This window comes from Protopterus annectens, chromosome 8.part0, assembly GCF_019279795.1.
Source record: "Protopterus annectens isolate FY-2018-M chromosome 8.part0, PAN1.0, whole genome shotgun sequence".
Lineage (NCBI taxonomy): Eukaryota > Metazoa > Chordata > Ceratodontiformes > Protopteridae > Protopterus > Protopterus annectens.
This window is the reverse complement of record NC_056741.1, coordinates 1,888,406,844-1,888,423,141: the sequence shown is the minus strand read 5'-3', so window position 1 is coordinate 1,888,423,141 and position 16,298 is coordinate 1,888,406,844. Positions and strand designations below refer to the sequence as shown.

At 45.5% G+C, this 16,298-nt stretch overlaps 1 protein-coding gene across 1 annotated transcript in view; it reads left to right on the top strand.

The window, feature by feature from the left end:
* The window catches only part of PLEKHG4 (pleckstrin homology and RhoGEF domain containing G4), a 3,374,045-nt gene that overhangs the window by 2,860,930 nt on the left and 496,817 nt on the right, over positions 1–16,298 (top strand). Inside the window, exon 17 of the mRNA XM_044079537.1 lies at positions 5,519–5,743. Within this exon, the coding sequence (XP_043935472.1) occupies positions 5,519–5,743 (225 nt within the window). The remainder of the gene's footprint in view (positions 1–5,518; positions 5,744–16,298) is intronic.

Genomic DNA, 16,298 nt, shown 5'->3' with positions numbered 1-16,298 from the left:
CTCACTTTACAGGCGTCTTGCATCCTGTCAGAGCAAACTTTTGTGGTAGACAAGCTGAGTAGAACCAGGACAGACCCTCATGTATGGAAACTGAATCAGAGTCTTCCAAGAATTGATACAGTTATAGGAAACACTTCACATAGCTCTGTTTGCCTCCATTCACAGCAATCAGTTGGCAAAAGTCTGTTTTAGGACACTGCGAGAAAGCCTGTTAAACAGATGCTTTCCCATTTGCTTGGGCAGGAATGTTCCTCTATGCTTTTCTACCCCTTCTACTGATATTCAGGGTCATTCTGAAGATTCAGAATGACTCTCCAAAGATAATTGAGGTGACTCCCTTCTGGTCCAGGCAACAGTGATTCTCCCTTCTTTTGGAAAAGGCCAAGGGCATGGGTCGGTATTACGTTATCGAATAACTAAATGCCGAACGGCCAAGTACTCAAAACGGCTGTTCATCGAAATGTGTTTTGTGGGGTCGCAGTACAATGGGGAATGGAATATTTTCCCTTTCCCCACTGTAGTGCGACCTCAGAGTTGGTATATATAATTAGCAGGGGGTAGCCCCCCACAACAAACGATTAGATGAACGGCCGTTTCATGTATTTAGCCGTTCGGCATTTAGTGATTCGATAACGTAATATAGACCTAAGGGCATTTACCACAAGCTTCCTCATGGACTGAGCCAACTCTCACAGGATGAGGGGGGTTGATACATTCTAAGTTGAAATTAGATGGTGCAAATGGATGCCCCTCTTATACCCTGATGACCAGACGGTCTTTGGATGTAAGTAGGCTGGTCACAGTCTTCTATATGGCAAGAGCTACCAAGAATCAGTACTGCAAAACTGATCTACCCTAATATCTACAATTATGACAAGTTTATTTAGACAACTGTATTTCTTCTCATCTCCACTTAAACTTGTCACATTTTTGCATCAATGAAAACGCTCAAACAGAAAATAAATGAATACAATTTCAGAAGCCCCGTCCCCTTTTAATTTAGAACAAACCCACAAAGCTATGTACATTTTCAATAAATGAAGTTTTTTTTTTTTTTTTTTACTGTATGTTTTGATCCAGCAGAACCAGTTTTTTGTTTTTTTCTGTGAAGGAAGCTTCTATACAATGTACATGTGCAACACCGTATATATTCACATGGTTGCTTATCAGTATATGGAATACTGATGTTCTTCGTGTTTCACTGTTGCAGTCATTACATTTGGGTAATCCTGCTGGCAGGTTGCTGTCAGTCAGCCTGAATTCCAAAGTCTTGGGTCCTGCGTCGGCTGCTGTCGGCTCTTCCCTGACGTCAGGGCGTCAGGGGTATAAAAGAAGCGGCCAATGCCATTTTCTTCAGTCTTTCTTGCCGTGCGGTGCCCGAAGCAGAAGCAGTTCACAAGTGCCGGTCGGCCGACTCTTGAGATTTTCGTGTTCAAATTTCAGATCGAAGTCTTCATTAAAGCTAAGTACCCCGTTGGGGAAACTTTTTTCTTGCTCCAGACCGATGTCAGAAAAAGTTAATAATTGTATTTCTTGTGGAAAGCAAATACCTCATAATGACTTTCATTCCTACTGTATTCCTTGCCTAGGCCCTAACCATAACGTTTCAGGTTGTCAGTTTTGTGCTAGATTCAACCAACACACTATTAAGCGTCGGTATGATTATGCATTAAACTATTTTGGCCGCAGGTTTAATTATCCAGAAATGTCATCGGATAGCCATCCGACAACCGGAGTTCACAAAAAACACAAAGAAAAAGAAAAGGACAGGCAACCAAGGCCCAAAGCCGACGACGAAGCTTCTCCTAAGCCAGTCGCCGGTTCACCGGTTCTCAGTGAGGCACTTTCGCAGCACTTGACACCTGCTACTTTAGAGTCGCAGACCGCTACCGACAGCCACGTGGAGTCGGCTATGCCACTGGAAACTCAAGGTATTGGAGCCTCGGATACTGTTCCTTCAGATGGGTCCGGAGCCGCTGAGCAGGCACTGGCTTCTGAGGGAGTTTTCAGGCCTAAACATCTATACATTAAACCGACTTCAAAGGCAAAGACTAAAGCACCTTCAAAGACAAAGAAACAAACTCAAGAGCCACGTGGACAGGCCTCCATGCCCAAAAAACAGATGCTCAAAATGGCCGAAGACTTGATTACCTTGATCAGGGGTACCCATCCCCTCCTGATAAGAGGCCTAGGCAAGAGACAGACTATGAATCTTCAGATCAGGTTTCTATTTTTTCTGATTCCTCTTCTGATCAGGAATATTCTCTTCCCCCCATGAGGATTCTGATGCTGAAGAATCTATTCCTTCAGCTTCTCCTCCTGAAGACTATTCTTTTCCTTGCATACCATGAGGGAGCACTTCCACTGGGAGAGCCAAGATTTTTCAGAATCTAAAAAGAGGCTCAGGAACTTCCTTTTACTACCTCAACACAGGCCTCTAGCCATTCCACCTGCGTTAGACATTGTAGACAATGTGTTTTCAGAGTCTAGTCTGACCCCTGACTCCTTACCTCCAGCTCCTGTTAAGCCTGACAGATATTACAGAGTTCCTGACTCTCATAAATTCCTTTTCAAAAACCCTGCTGCAGACCCAGAAACTATTTCACAGGGTCCCAAAGGGGTTAAGGCTTCTGCTGCAAAAAACCCTACCCCCTCTGACAGAAATTCTGGGGCACTGGATAGATGGGGAAAAAGGTTTACACATCTGCTACCTTGGCTATAAGGGCCTTAAACTGTCAGTTTCATATGCTCAAATATCAGCAACATGTCATGGCATTGCTTAAACAGAAAATGTTGTAAAACTCTGAATGTGCAGAAAACAAGGAAATGCAGGACATATTGCATGCAGCTGAACAAGTTGGAAAGCATACTTTGCAATGTGGTTTTGATTCTCTGGAGGCCTCCTTCAGGGCCGCAGTTACGGGTTCTGTAATTAGGAGGCATGCTTGGTTAAAGGAACAAAATCTGCCTGATCATGTCAAAGTTAAATTATTAGATGCACCTTTACAGCATGATACTTTGTTTGGTCTTAAGGCAGAAGAGGTGTTAAAGAAGATGGAGAAAAAGCTAAATCTATGCAAACTGTCAAAGATTTTTTACAAGTACAGCCACCTAGGTTTAGTAGACACTGGCCTAGAAAAAATTTGTCCTTTCCTGCCTCAGACAGACCTCAAAGGGGCAGATCCAGATGCCCTAGAGGCAGATCCCAGCCGCAAGGTTCATACAGGTCAAAGCAATGGGGTGCTTCTACCTCCAAAAGTGGAGAAGACAAATCACAGCCTTACAGGAAACAGTCCCAATGACTTCCCCCTGCCTGCGCCAAGCACTTATCTCCTGGCAGCACCCTTAGGGGGAAAGTAGCACTTTTTTTTCCTCAAAATTGGCACATTATAACCCAAGACAAGTGGGTTCTAAACATAGTGTCACAAGGCTACAATCCATGCCCTGCCAAAGGCAAATGGTTGGCCAGATCTGCCAAATAATAAATGGACAGAGGCACAAAAACAAGTCTCATCCCTCATGGATGTGGGGGCCATCTAACAAGTACCAGAGCAAGAGCAGGGACAAGGATTTTACTCAAGACTGTTCTTGGTACCCAGAAAAGACAAAACTTGGAGACCAGTACTGGACCTATTTATCCTAAACACATTCCTGGATATACCAAAATTCAAGATGTTGATCTTACAGCAGCTTCTGCCCATGCTGGGCACGAAGGCTTGGCTTGTGACTTTAGACCTAAAAGAGGCATACCTGCATGTCCCAATCAGGCAGTCATGCAGAAGATACCTCAGATTCAAGGCTGGCTCAATGCATTACCAATTCTCTGCACTGCCCTTTGGCTTATACTGCTCCCAGGGTCTTTACAAAGTGCTTGGCACCAGTAATTGCATTCTGCAGACAAAGAGGAATACAAATATATCCTTGCTTGGACGACTGCCTAATTCAAGCAGAGAACAAGGACATCCTTCTACAGTATCTGGCATTTGTGAAAAAACTTCTAACATGCCTAGGGTACACAGTCAACAAAAAGAAATCAAAACTTCTTCAGATCTGTGTACTTTTATACAATTATATAGGTTTTTAGGGTTCTTGTACACAGACCTGAAGAAGTTTAGAAGGACGAAAGCGATCTTTGTTAACAATAGGTTATGAAAATAGAAACTGATTTTTACATGCAAAATGTATATGTATATATTTATATATAATTTTTGATCGCAAAATGAACTAAGGTTGGTATATTTCCAGCCATGTAGTATATTGCCTTGGATAAAATCACAGACTTAATAATCTACTTAATAATTTGGTTAAATAAGATGTACCATTAAAGTACATTAGGGCTATATATTATTATGACAGCTACTAGGTAGGGCAGGACCAGCTCGAATGTCACACTGATGAGGGAAGGCATGTGAATTTAACATGTGTACCAGTAACACTTTGTTTTACAGCACAATAAACCACTCCCATGCCTGATAAAAAGTATATATATATATTTAGAAAGCTTGTGAGGAAATTATTACTCTATTTTTGTTTTACTTGGATCGCTTGTCTGTGTACTTAGTAAAGGATTTTCGACTGGAAACAGACGGCCTGCCTTGCTTGGATTACTTTCGAATACTTAGTAATGCTGTAGAATTATATATTTTCTATTATTACTTTCTGACTTGACGAGTTTACGTTCGCTACTTCTACTACTATTGTCTGATCTGATTAATATACAGTGATTAACTAGAAATATATGGACTGAAAATCTTCCACACAGAGAAGTTTCTTACACTGTTTTGGGTAAATTAGCATACATGCTCCAAGAACTGTGCAGGCGTGGCGTATGCAGGTAGTGCACGTTGAAACAGCTAGTACTTGAATCGCTCGGCGGCCATATTTGGTGTTAGATTGCCGATGCTACGCCTGCGCCTGGCGCAAGCTTCATGAATCCTGGGGACTATTTTATTTTAATTGTATTTGGTACCCTGGTAGCTCCAAACAGCATGGATTGTGAAGGGAAAGATCATACATTTATCTTCCTTGTCATAGTATGCATCCATATTCCTAATCCTCTGTCTTCTGCATCTTGCAAGTATCTTGAACCCCTTTTCCATCTTACCAATTCTGAGGTAGTTAGATACCAGATACCCTCATTGTATTGTAGTGTGACTGATGCATACTGTCCCATGTCAGTTTGGCTGACCTCACTTAGTACTTATAAGAATTGCAAAATGTTGCACATTTGTTATTTGAATTTGGCTTGGAGTTTACTGAAAAGGTAATTGTCTGGCTCTATCAAACACAGTATTGAGATAGGACTGGAGTGATTGAAATTGTTGGAAGTTCTGTTGAACAATACTTTGTGCAAAGAAACAAGCTGAATAAGAGAACTCTGACTGTGTATCAGAAAAAAAACAGAAACTATGTCAAAAACTGTACATGTATATTCATGACCAACATGTTTATTAGTTCTTTTGAAGTTTAATAAATACAGAATGTGCAACTTTATTTTTAATATTATTTTCACTTGTAGTGCAAACAACTACAACTGGGTGATAAAATGAATTTGGCTTCCTATTTATTAAAACCAGTCCAGAGGATGAGTAAGTATGCACTGCTGTTGAAGGACCTCATAAAGGAGTGCAACGAATCACAAGAGCAAGAACTGGCATACCTTAGAGCTGCAGCAGAAATTGTTAAATTTCAGCTTCGACATGGAAACGATCTTCTAGCAATGGATGCCATCAGAGACTGTGATGTTAGTGAAGGCATAATATTTTTGTTTTGTTTTGTTTTTTCAAACCAAGCACGTGTTATTTTCCTGTGTGGTTTGCTGACACCCCATTATCACACAGTATTCTCTAAGACATGACCTACCACCTTGATACTAGTGGTCTTCTGAAATTTACCCAGTAATTTTTCTCCTCTGGGCTGGGGTTACCTGCGCTCCTCCTAGCTGGCCACACCTAGGCAGCCTGACCAGTTACATCAAGTGAGCCTAGAAATAGCTACTAATGGAAACAAAAGTAGATGTTCTGCATAGGTTATAACCATGCCCACTCCTTTGTTAAGGTATTGCATCAAGAACTGGACAGGCAGTGAAGTGTGGCCTACGTTGATAATCTCACCTTTGAACATACATACTTCCTGGTCCACTTGCTTTCTCAGTCAGGTAGCTACTTCATGTCAGCATCTCATTGAGGACCTGCATGAATGGCCTGCACCTATCTGCACATTGTACACATCACCCACACCCTACAACTTAAGAAAGTAAAGAAGGCAGAGCCTCTTCATTCCATTCCCACCCCCACTCCAGCTCCTGAGTGTACCCATGCTGCTAACTGGGTCACAATCAAGGCTTTATTCTTGCCATTAAAGACATATACTGCTGTGATTTGTTGCTGATGAACCTTATACTAATTAACTGCTGTGCTTGTGATTTGTTACCAATAAACTTTACAGTAAGTTTTAGTGACATTATGTATAACTCATTTGTTATTTATTTAGAAGTTTGGCACTTTCTATGCATAGTGCAAAAGTGTAGTTAACACAGACTGCAGACTTATTGAGTATTAAAACTAATTATGAGGAGTGCATGTGCCTTATGTAGTAAAGAGATGAGCATCTTCAATACTTCATATGAGCGTGTTGTCTTTTAGAATACTGGTAGTAATACTATATGCTGTTCCACTAAACTGGTGAGCTCATTGTTGTTGGGAGTCTGCCAAGGATTGTGTGTTTTATAGAATATGTTTTGATAGCAGATGATGTGAAGTTGTTCAATCTCGCCATTTGTTCTTACACGTGGGTTCGGAGTCGAGCCATCGGCGGATCTGGAGCATGGAAAGTGGCCGACTCGGAGAAGCTTGAGACACAGTCCCTATTCCATGATGCTCTGCTGCCAAACGCCAGATCTAGTTTGCCGCTGCAACGGATTGCACGATCTTCAGAGGAATCTCAGGCCAGTATCTTTTTTCTTATATATTTGGATTTTTAGACTTATAATAACTATCAAGGATCTGATACTTAGTGAGGCTTCACATATTCCTTTTCTTTTTTGTGGTTTAAAGTAGGTATCTAAGCTTGTAATTTGTCCTTTAGTTCGGAGCGGTTTGCTCCTAGGCCTTTAGCCTTCTTGATTTACTTTACTTGACAGGACTCTGTCAAATTTAATACCCTATCCCCTTATATTCTGTAATTCCTGTATTGAGCGTTTGTTTTTCTTTATCGTATCCCTTTTCTATAGTTATTGCAGTTCAGGGATCTGAACTTTCTAAGCTGTTTTTGTGGTGTTATTACGACTGATTGGACAATTTTCATAATGTCAGAGAAGCAAAAATCTGGGTTTAAAAAGTGTGACTGTGGACAAAAGGTGTCCATTACAGATAATCATGTTTCTGGTGTTTATTGTTTGGGTCCGCTACATTTACAGGAGGATTGCTCTATCTGCCATTCCTTCAGTGGCAGGGTGTTATTAGAGAGGAGAAGGAAATTGGTAGATAGAGGACTGTTTAAATCGGAATTCCAGGATGCATTGGATAATACTGACCAGACCTCCAAGTCCTCAAAGGGGTCGAAGTCGTCTAAGGTGTCTTCGGAGCACACGTCTTCTGCTCCGAGCACCTCTGGCAAGACTCTGTCGCCCGCTCCATAGCCTTCGAAGCTGTGCACCGAGATCTTACCTCAGAGCCAAGTCATTGTGTTGGAGCTGGTGTCGGAGGTTTTGAAGTCTCCGATCCTTAAGTCGGTGGCTTCTTCGGCTCCTTCGACCCGTTCTTCCAGTACCCTTTCTGACATTGATGTGGACCGAGTGGTACAGAGACTTTTTGCCCTGACCAAATTGCTTTAAGTTTCAACCCAGTTGGCTTCGAAGCCTACGACCCCTCCTACCACGAGTTCTGCTCCTCCTCCGAGGCCAGTTGAACCTTCGGAGCCAGAAAGAGAGGATCCCATAGTGGTGGAACCCTCGGAGCCGAGGCCTGTTCCAGTGCTCTTGGCTCTTTCGACCTTGACTTCTTCGGTTCCGATCGAAGAGTCTTGAAGCCGACACTCTCTTGCTGGTTCGGAGGGGGGGGGGTCGAACCGATGCTTCGGACTCTCCCTCTCGGGGCTTCAGCGCAGATGAGCTCGGTTCCGTCTTCTATTTCGCAGCCCGTGGTCTTGGCCCCATTGGGTGACCCCTGCTTGACTGAGACTTCACCAGACACTTCCACTAATGAAGTCCCCAGGAAAAGACTGTGTAAGAGGAGGCATTTAGATTCCCCCCAGGAATCCTTAACATCAGACACCGACTTGGAGGAATCCGAAGGGTCCCCACAGTCCTCCTCTGAGGATGTCTCTTTTGCAGACATCCTTGAAATAATAAGGCAGAGGGGTGACGGGCAGTCCCTTACCCCTACTGAGGATGAGTCGGTGCTCCTGAATGCCTTTGGGTCTCAACCCTCTACCTCCTGGGTTACTCCGCCTTTCGATGAATTAATGGACTTGATCGCTCGAAAGGCGTGGGAGTCTCCTGATTCTATGGAACCGGTCCCTCGGAGGCCCAACAAATTTATCACCTGCCCTCAGGATAAGTCCTTTCTTACAAAAGGAGTTCCTGTTGATGCCATGGTGGTGGCGGCGGCCACCAAGAAAGAGATGTTAGACACCTCTTCCTCTGTCCATCCTCCTAATAGAGATTCCAGGATGATGGACAGATATGGGAAACATTTGCAATGAGATTGCCTAACTATTTAACCCATTTTACCCATCTTCAACGAGATCTCCTAAAAGAGCTTGGAGATACTCTACAGGGCAACAGAGGTGATGCTGTCTCCCAGAAAGTGACGGCACAGCTTAGCACCCTTAATTCCATTGTAAACTCGTCCATGAGGCTCATTTCTTATGCAGCCGAGGGATCGAGCCGGGCAGTGGGTTCAGCGATAGCTCTGCGGAGACAATCCTGGATGCGCTTATGCTCCTTTGTGGACGCCTTCAAGTCTTCCTTTGTAAATACCCCATTTGATGGCTCTTCCTTGTTTGGGCCCAAAGTCAAGGAGACACTCACTAGGTGTGAGCAGGAAGGAAAGACTCTATCTGCCGTAGGAGTCCGTTTTTCCACCCTCACTAGACCATACCCCAAAGGGCAGAAAGGTGGAAAAATGTGGTTCCGAAAGGAGCTTTCCAGAACACACGTAGTGCAACTGCCTCCAGGGGCAGAGGAGGGGGGTATAATGGTAGACGCCACCCAGGTGGCAGAAGGGGTCCGCAGAACCAGGGTAACAGGGAGCAGTTCCCTGGCAAACCCTGTCAGTGCTCCTGAGAGGAGGCCCGACCGTCCTACTCTGGAGGCAGTCAGAGGTCACTTAGCTTTATACCCAGATGCCTGGCTAGGGATTACATCAGATTCCTGGGTAAAAAGCTTAATCACCAGAGGCTACATCATTCCCTTTTCAGAATTCCCTACCATTCAGACAAGAATCCCAGATGTTCCACCCAGTCTGTGGAATCTAGCAGCTGTAGAAATTCAGAGGCTGCTGGAAAAAAGAGTCATCCAGCCAGTCCTGGCCGACCAAATAGGATCCGGAACTTACTCCAGGTTCTTTTTAGTTCCAAAGAAAACAGGGGACTGGAGGCCCATCTTAGACCTCAGCAAACTCAACTCCTTTGTCAAAAAGGAAAAGTTCCAGATGGTTACGCTTCAGTCGATAATCCTGTTTCTCAAAATGGGCGATTGGATGTGCTCAATAGATCTCAAGGATACGTACTACCACATAAAAATGGCCAGGCGATCCAGAGATCACTTGCGTTTCCGGCTGGGGGCCAGTCACTACCAATTCCGTGCTCTGCCCTTTGGTCTCACCACAGCCCCCAGAGTGTTCACCAAATGCATGGCAGTTGTCATGGCTCAACTGAGACATTTAGGATTCTGGGTGTTTCCATATCTCGAGAACTGGCTCCTTACCGCCACCACCAGGCATCAACTGATTCAAGCCAGGGATTACACTACACTATCAACCTATGCTCTCAGTTGGGCAAAACCTTAAATTTCGAAAAATCTGCTTTATCGCCATCGCAGCATATTTCCTTTATAGGAGCAGATTTAGACACCACCACCGCTCTGGACAAATTGCCTCAAGGAAGAGTAATCTCTTTAAGAAACCAAGTGTCCCTTTTATTAATGGAAAAAAGGTCCCCTGCATTCCAAGTTCTGAAACTGTTAGGCATCATGGCAGTGACTCTCATAGCTGTTCCTCTGGGGTATGCACATGAGGATACTCCAATGGTTACTCTTCACACAGTGGTCTTATCAACGACTTCCAATGTCACACAAGATTCTGCTTACGAATACTTGCAATAAGGACCTCCTTTGTTGGTTGAACAGCCACCAACTGACTGCAGGTCATCCGTTTGTACTTCCCCCTCCCACAGCCACAGTAACCACGGATATTTCCCTGATAGGGTGGGGGGGGCAGCTGTATCAGGGAAGAACTGTCCAAGGTGCTTGGTCAGAGATGGAATCCAACTTGCACATCAATGTCTTGGAGTTGAGAGCGGTATTCCTAGCGTTGCAACACTTTCACGACTCTCTACCTCGAGAGACTATTACAATACAGATAGACAACATGTCGGTGGTCTGGTATATCAACAAGCAAAGGGGAACCAGATCTTACCCCTTATGTCGAGAGGCCCTGAGAATTTGGCAGTGGGTTGCATCCACCGAGCACTTCCTGATAGCAATGCACATCCCGGGGTTGTCCAACGTGATAGCGGTCAAATTGAGAAGAGCCATTCTGCTACCCCACAAGTGGTCCCTCAAAGAACAAGTGGCGGAAAGGATATTCCGCAGATGGGGCCAGCCTTGCTGTGACCTATTTGCATCTCCGATGAATGCCAAATGCAGAAGCTACTTTGCCCTGTACCCTCCACCTGGGGACATCCCAAGGGACGCACTCGTACACGATTGGCCCTCAGGTCTCCTATATGCCTTCCCCCTTTTCCGCTCATCCCCAAATTTTTGCAGAAAGCCCAAAGCCTGGGAAGGACTGTTATCATGATAGCCCCTTTTTGGCCTCGGCAGATTTGGTTCCCCTTCCTTCAGCGATATCAAGTGGAAGAACCTTGGGTCCTGGACCCAGTACCAGACCTTTTGACTCATTCATTGGGAGTTCTTCACCCTTCTCTTGTATCCCTCAAACTGACAGCTTGGCTGCTCCACTTCCCAATCTAGCCAGGTCTCATGATTTATCCCCTGCAGTTCAGCATATTCTGGTTTCCTCTCATAAAGTCTCCACCAGGAGGCTTTATAACAGTAAATGGAAACGATTCAGTCATTGGGCTTCTCAGCATGAATTGATCCCTTTACCACCCCTATTCATAGCATTCTTGAGTTTTTGACTTCACTTTTCCATGATGGAGCAGCAGCCACTACTATAAGGGTACAACTGGCTGCCATGTCTAACTTCCATGAAGGATGCGGAGCTTCTAACATTATGTCCCAAAGATTATGCAAGGCCTTTTTGAAAGGAACTTATCACCTTAGACGCCCTATTAGACACCCGATCACTCCCTGGAATCTACATTTGGTGCTGTCCCAACTCATGCGTCCCTCCTTTTGAGCCGGTATCTTCTTGTCTGTTGAAGTTCCTTTCTTGGAAGACAATTTTCTTAGCGGCCATTACTTCAGCGCGTAGAGTTTCTGACCTTCAGGCGCTATCTATTAGGCCCCCATATTTGGTCTTTCATCCCGATAGGGTGTCTCTATGAACTAACCCATCCTTCCTTTCGAAAGTCTGTTCTGAAGCAAAACTTGAACCAGTCCATTGAACTTCCCACCTTTTTCAGACGTCATACCACTAAATTGGAATACATGTTGCATAAGCTTGATGTTCACAGACAATTGAAATTTTATTTGGACAGAACAAAAGAATTCAGGTAATCAGATCAACTATTTGTGTCCCATGCAGAAAATAAGAAAGGTCTTTCAGTATCCAAAGTTACATTGTCCAAATGGTTTTCTGATTGTATAAAGTTTGTATATTCTTCATCCCATCAACCTTTAGAGAGTGAAGTGAAAGCTCATTCTACCAGGGCTGTTTCTACGTCCTTAACTCACGCAGCTCGTTTACCTCTGGATACCATTTGCGCTGCAGCTACTTGGTCCAAATCTCATACGTTTATTACTCATTACAGAGTGGACAGGGCCTCCAGGAACAGGGCTTCCTTTTGTTCCACTGTTCTCAGGAATGTACTCCCTTGAGCCGCCCAGGATTAGGGTGCTTGGGACGCTACCCACGTGTAAGAACAAACAGCGAGATTGAACAACTTCACATAAAGAAGTTATGTTCTTACCATGACGTTCCATGTGAGTTGTTCTTCTCGCCTTTGTTCTTACACTCCCTCCCTCCTTCCCCCTCCAGATTCTGGAAGAATGGGTATGACTGGTGGTCTGGTTACTTTTGTCAGTATCCTCTTATCGACCAGTTATCCTTTAATTCATTGTAAATAGTTACTTGTTATATTGAGTTTCTTATTGCTTTTGCTTTCTGGGTTCAGCAAACTAGATCTGGGGTTTGGCAGCAGAGCATCATGGGATAGGGACTATGTCTCAAGCTTCTCAGAGATCTGGAGCTTGGAAAGCGGCCAACTCGCGTGTAAGAACAAAGGCGAGAACAACAACTCACATGGAACGTTATGGTAAGAACATAACTTATTTTTTTTGTGTGTGGTATTTCCACTGTTTGACTGGTGTTTGCATTGTCCAAGGCAGCGGATTACTACCTTTCCTGAAATTAATAGGTAGTAGCCGGTCCCTGTCATGTAAGCAAAAATGCACACATTTGCAGTAATGGCAGGAAAAGTGGTACCATGGGAAAAGGACTTACAGTGGAATACGTGCTTGTCATTTGAAACCACTTGCTGACATCTGACCACTCATCGGGTATTCTTAGGCAGAGGATGGTGAGTTCGTTTTTTTTTTTGGGGGGGGTGGAGTGGGGGAGTCATGGCTGGACATTATCAAAACATGTGCCCACACTGAAGTGTTGTACCTCTGAAAGTAGTGAAGGTTATGGTACACAGTAGGTAGTTACTGGCAGGTACAAACCAGTTGTTTACCAGTTTGTGAACGTTTGGCTTCTATTTTGCAGTACATGTAGTGGTATCACTGGCTGACTGCCCACCAGTATTTGTATCTCATAAAGAAAATGAGAATGAGAGTCTAAAAAAAGGTTAGTGAAAAGCCAAGGTCAGTGTAACTGGTATGGGTGGATCTGATGTTGTCCTTTTCATTCTTCCTCATGAATGGGTCTAGAATCCAATCCTCGGATCTGACTCGGCTGCTTTTACCAGACTTTGAATTCAAATCTCGAGCATCTCCCTCTACCCACAATGCCCTATTCCATCTCCAGCTCCTCAGATCTCATTTGCTGCCATTGGAACAAGATTGCAAATCCAGTGTTGAGCATGAGAGTGTGTTTTTTTAGAGTAAGTATTCCCTCCTCTTCTCTTTTACTGTTTCTAGTACTTCTGTGACATTTCCTACCTTTCTCCTTCATGCCTTCTGTCACCTTTCCTATATCTATAACTTTAGATGTTATGTGATCCTATCTCGCCTACATTCTGACTGATGGGTTCGGAGCCGATCCTCGGCTCCGACTCGGCACGCTTATGCCAAAGAGCGAAGTCTCTTATTGGCTGAGCTTACTATATCCCAGGATGCACCGCTACCAGTCCCCCAGATCTCGTTTGCCGCTAACAAGCAAAGACGTGGTCTCGAGCTGGCTGAGCTAAGTAGTGCTTTTTCACTTACTTTCCTGTCAGGAATTTGCTAATTCTTCAACAAAAAGCTGTTTTAACAGCTATCTTGTGTTTTTTGTGTTTGAGTGAGCATTTCTGTAAAGTTTTTGTGTAGTGAATGCGTTTTTTTCTGACCAGAGGTTCCCTTTCAGTTTAAGGGCCTTCCCCTGTCAGTCCGTTGTTATTTTAGTCCCTTTTATTTAGGGGTTTTAGACCCCTTTGGTTATTCTTGTCTATTTTTGACAGCCTTTGTTTTAAAAAAAAAAAAAAAAAAAAAGAAGAAGAAAAGAGAAGAAAATTTTCTGTCATTGTTAGTGTGTTTTGTTTTGGCTAGTTACACTAATTTGGTTGCCATTATGTCACAGGCTCCTAGGCCTTCAGGATTTAAAAAGTGCACTAAGTGCAGTTTCAAGATGTCTATCACAGATGACCACTCTCTCTGTGTGTACTGTTTGGGCGCCAAACATTTGCAGGAGTCCTGTAGCGTGTGCCACGCGTTTTCCTCGAGGGTCCTCCAAGAGTGGAAAAATAAACTTATATTAAATGGCCTTATTAAACCCTCTTTTGAAGAGGCATTAGCTTCCTCTCCTTCTCCTGCTAAAAAGAAAAGGGCGTCGGCTCCGACCAGTCCGTCGGAACCGACCGCCAAAAGACATAGGCAGGCTTCTCCTTCGGCTCCACGGACTTCGGAGCCAAGGGCGGAACGGTCTGCCTCGATGCCTCCAGCCTCGACTCCTCTGGGTTCGGAGCCGACGGCTGGGGCATCGAGAGGCGGGTCACCTTCATCGGCTCCACTGATCTCGGAGCCGATGAAGGTTGTCCGCTCAGACACTTCCTCCTCGGCGCCGAAGCCCTCTTCGGCACCGATGGATATTGGTTTGGACACTCCTTCGGCGCCGATAATTGTCGAGTCGATTCGGAGCCGGTCCCCTAGTCCCTTGGAGCCGTTGGAGAGGCCTACTCGGACCCATTCGGTCTCTTCCAGGTCATCAAGGATGTCAGATTCTGACATAGACAGGGTGCTCCAAAGACTTTTCCAGTCCCCAGTCTTTCAGAAATTTGTTTCGTCTCTGACCCAATTGGCTTCGGAGCAGATAGCCCATTCCACTGCCATTCCTCCTCCGACCGCTTCGGCTCCGTCGGAGCAGGTGCTGATGGAGCCAGTGGAGATCCTAGGGTCGGCTCCGACCCTTACTCCAACCCCGGCCTTCGGGTCCGAGTTTAGCACACGGACTTCTTCGGCCGGACCCGGGGGTGACGTTTCGGGACCAATGCTGTCGGTTCCAAGCCTCCCTCTCGGTGCTTCGGCCGCGGGACTTCCGTCTGCTATCATGGCTCGGGAGACTGGACCCTCCCAGGATTCTGGGGGTCCGGCCTTCAGAGCTATGAGGAGTGCCTTGGCCAAGTCTTCTTGGCCATCTCTATGGCTTTACCGGCACCTTCCTGGGCATGGAGACTGGGTCTTTGGCAGTTCCCTGTCTCTAGGCAGCGGAGCCCGGGCCTGAGGTTACCCCACTGGGGGTTCCCCTCCTCCTGAGGGTCTTTCGGAGTGGTCTTCGGAGGAGCCCCCAAGGAAGAGATTGTGCAAGAGGAAGCACGTGGACTCCCCCGATGAGTCTCTTACATCGGACACTGATCTTGATGATGCGGAGGGGTCCCCAAAGTCGTCCTCGGATGATGTCTCATTTGCAGACATTCTAGAGATCCTCAAGCAACGAGGCGGCTGGAATTCCAAACCCCCCTCCGCTGATGAGTCGGTGTTCCTCAAGGCCTTCGGGGCTCAGCCCTCCGCCTCCTGGGTGTCTCCGCCCTTCGACGAGCTCCTGGATTTGGTTTGTCGAAGGGCGTGGGAACATCCAGATACTGTGGAACCAGTGCCTTGTCGCCCTAACAAATTTTTGTCTGCTCCACCCGAGAAAGAGTTCTTAACGAAAGGCGTGGCTGTAGATGCCATGGTGGTGGCATCTGCTACCCAGCAGGACGTGGCAGAGGCTTCAACGTCCGTCCATCCTCCTAATAAGGAGTCTAGGAGCATGGACCGTGCAGGAAGCGCACCCTGACTTCAGCGGCCTTTACTCTGAGGTCCCTGAATTATTTGGCACATTTCACCAGACTACAGAGGGATCTGGTCAAGGAGCTCTCAGACTCCCTCTCAGGTAACCTACCTGAGCAGCTAGCCCAGTCGGTTAGCTCTCAGTTGGCTATCCTTACCTCGATTTCTAACTCATCCATGAGGCTCATTTCATATGCGGCCGAAGGGGCGGGCAGAGCGGCAGGCACAGGCGTGGCTCTACGGAGGCAAGCCTGGCTCCGTTTGTGTCATTTCGCGGAGGCCTTCAAGTCTTCATTTGCCGACGCTCCCTTTGATGGGTCCTCTTTGTTTGGACCCAACGTAAAAGACACTCTTACCCGCTGTGAGCAGGAGGGAAAGACTTTATCTGCCGTAGGAGCACGTTATTCCACTCCCTTTCGGCCTTATCCCAAGGCTAAAAGAGGAGGGAAGATGTGGTTCCGCAAATCACAGAAATTCTTTCCTC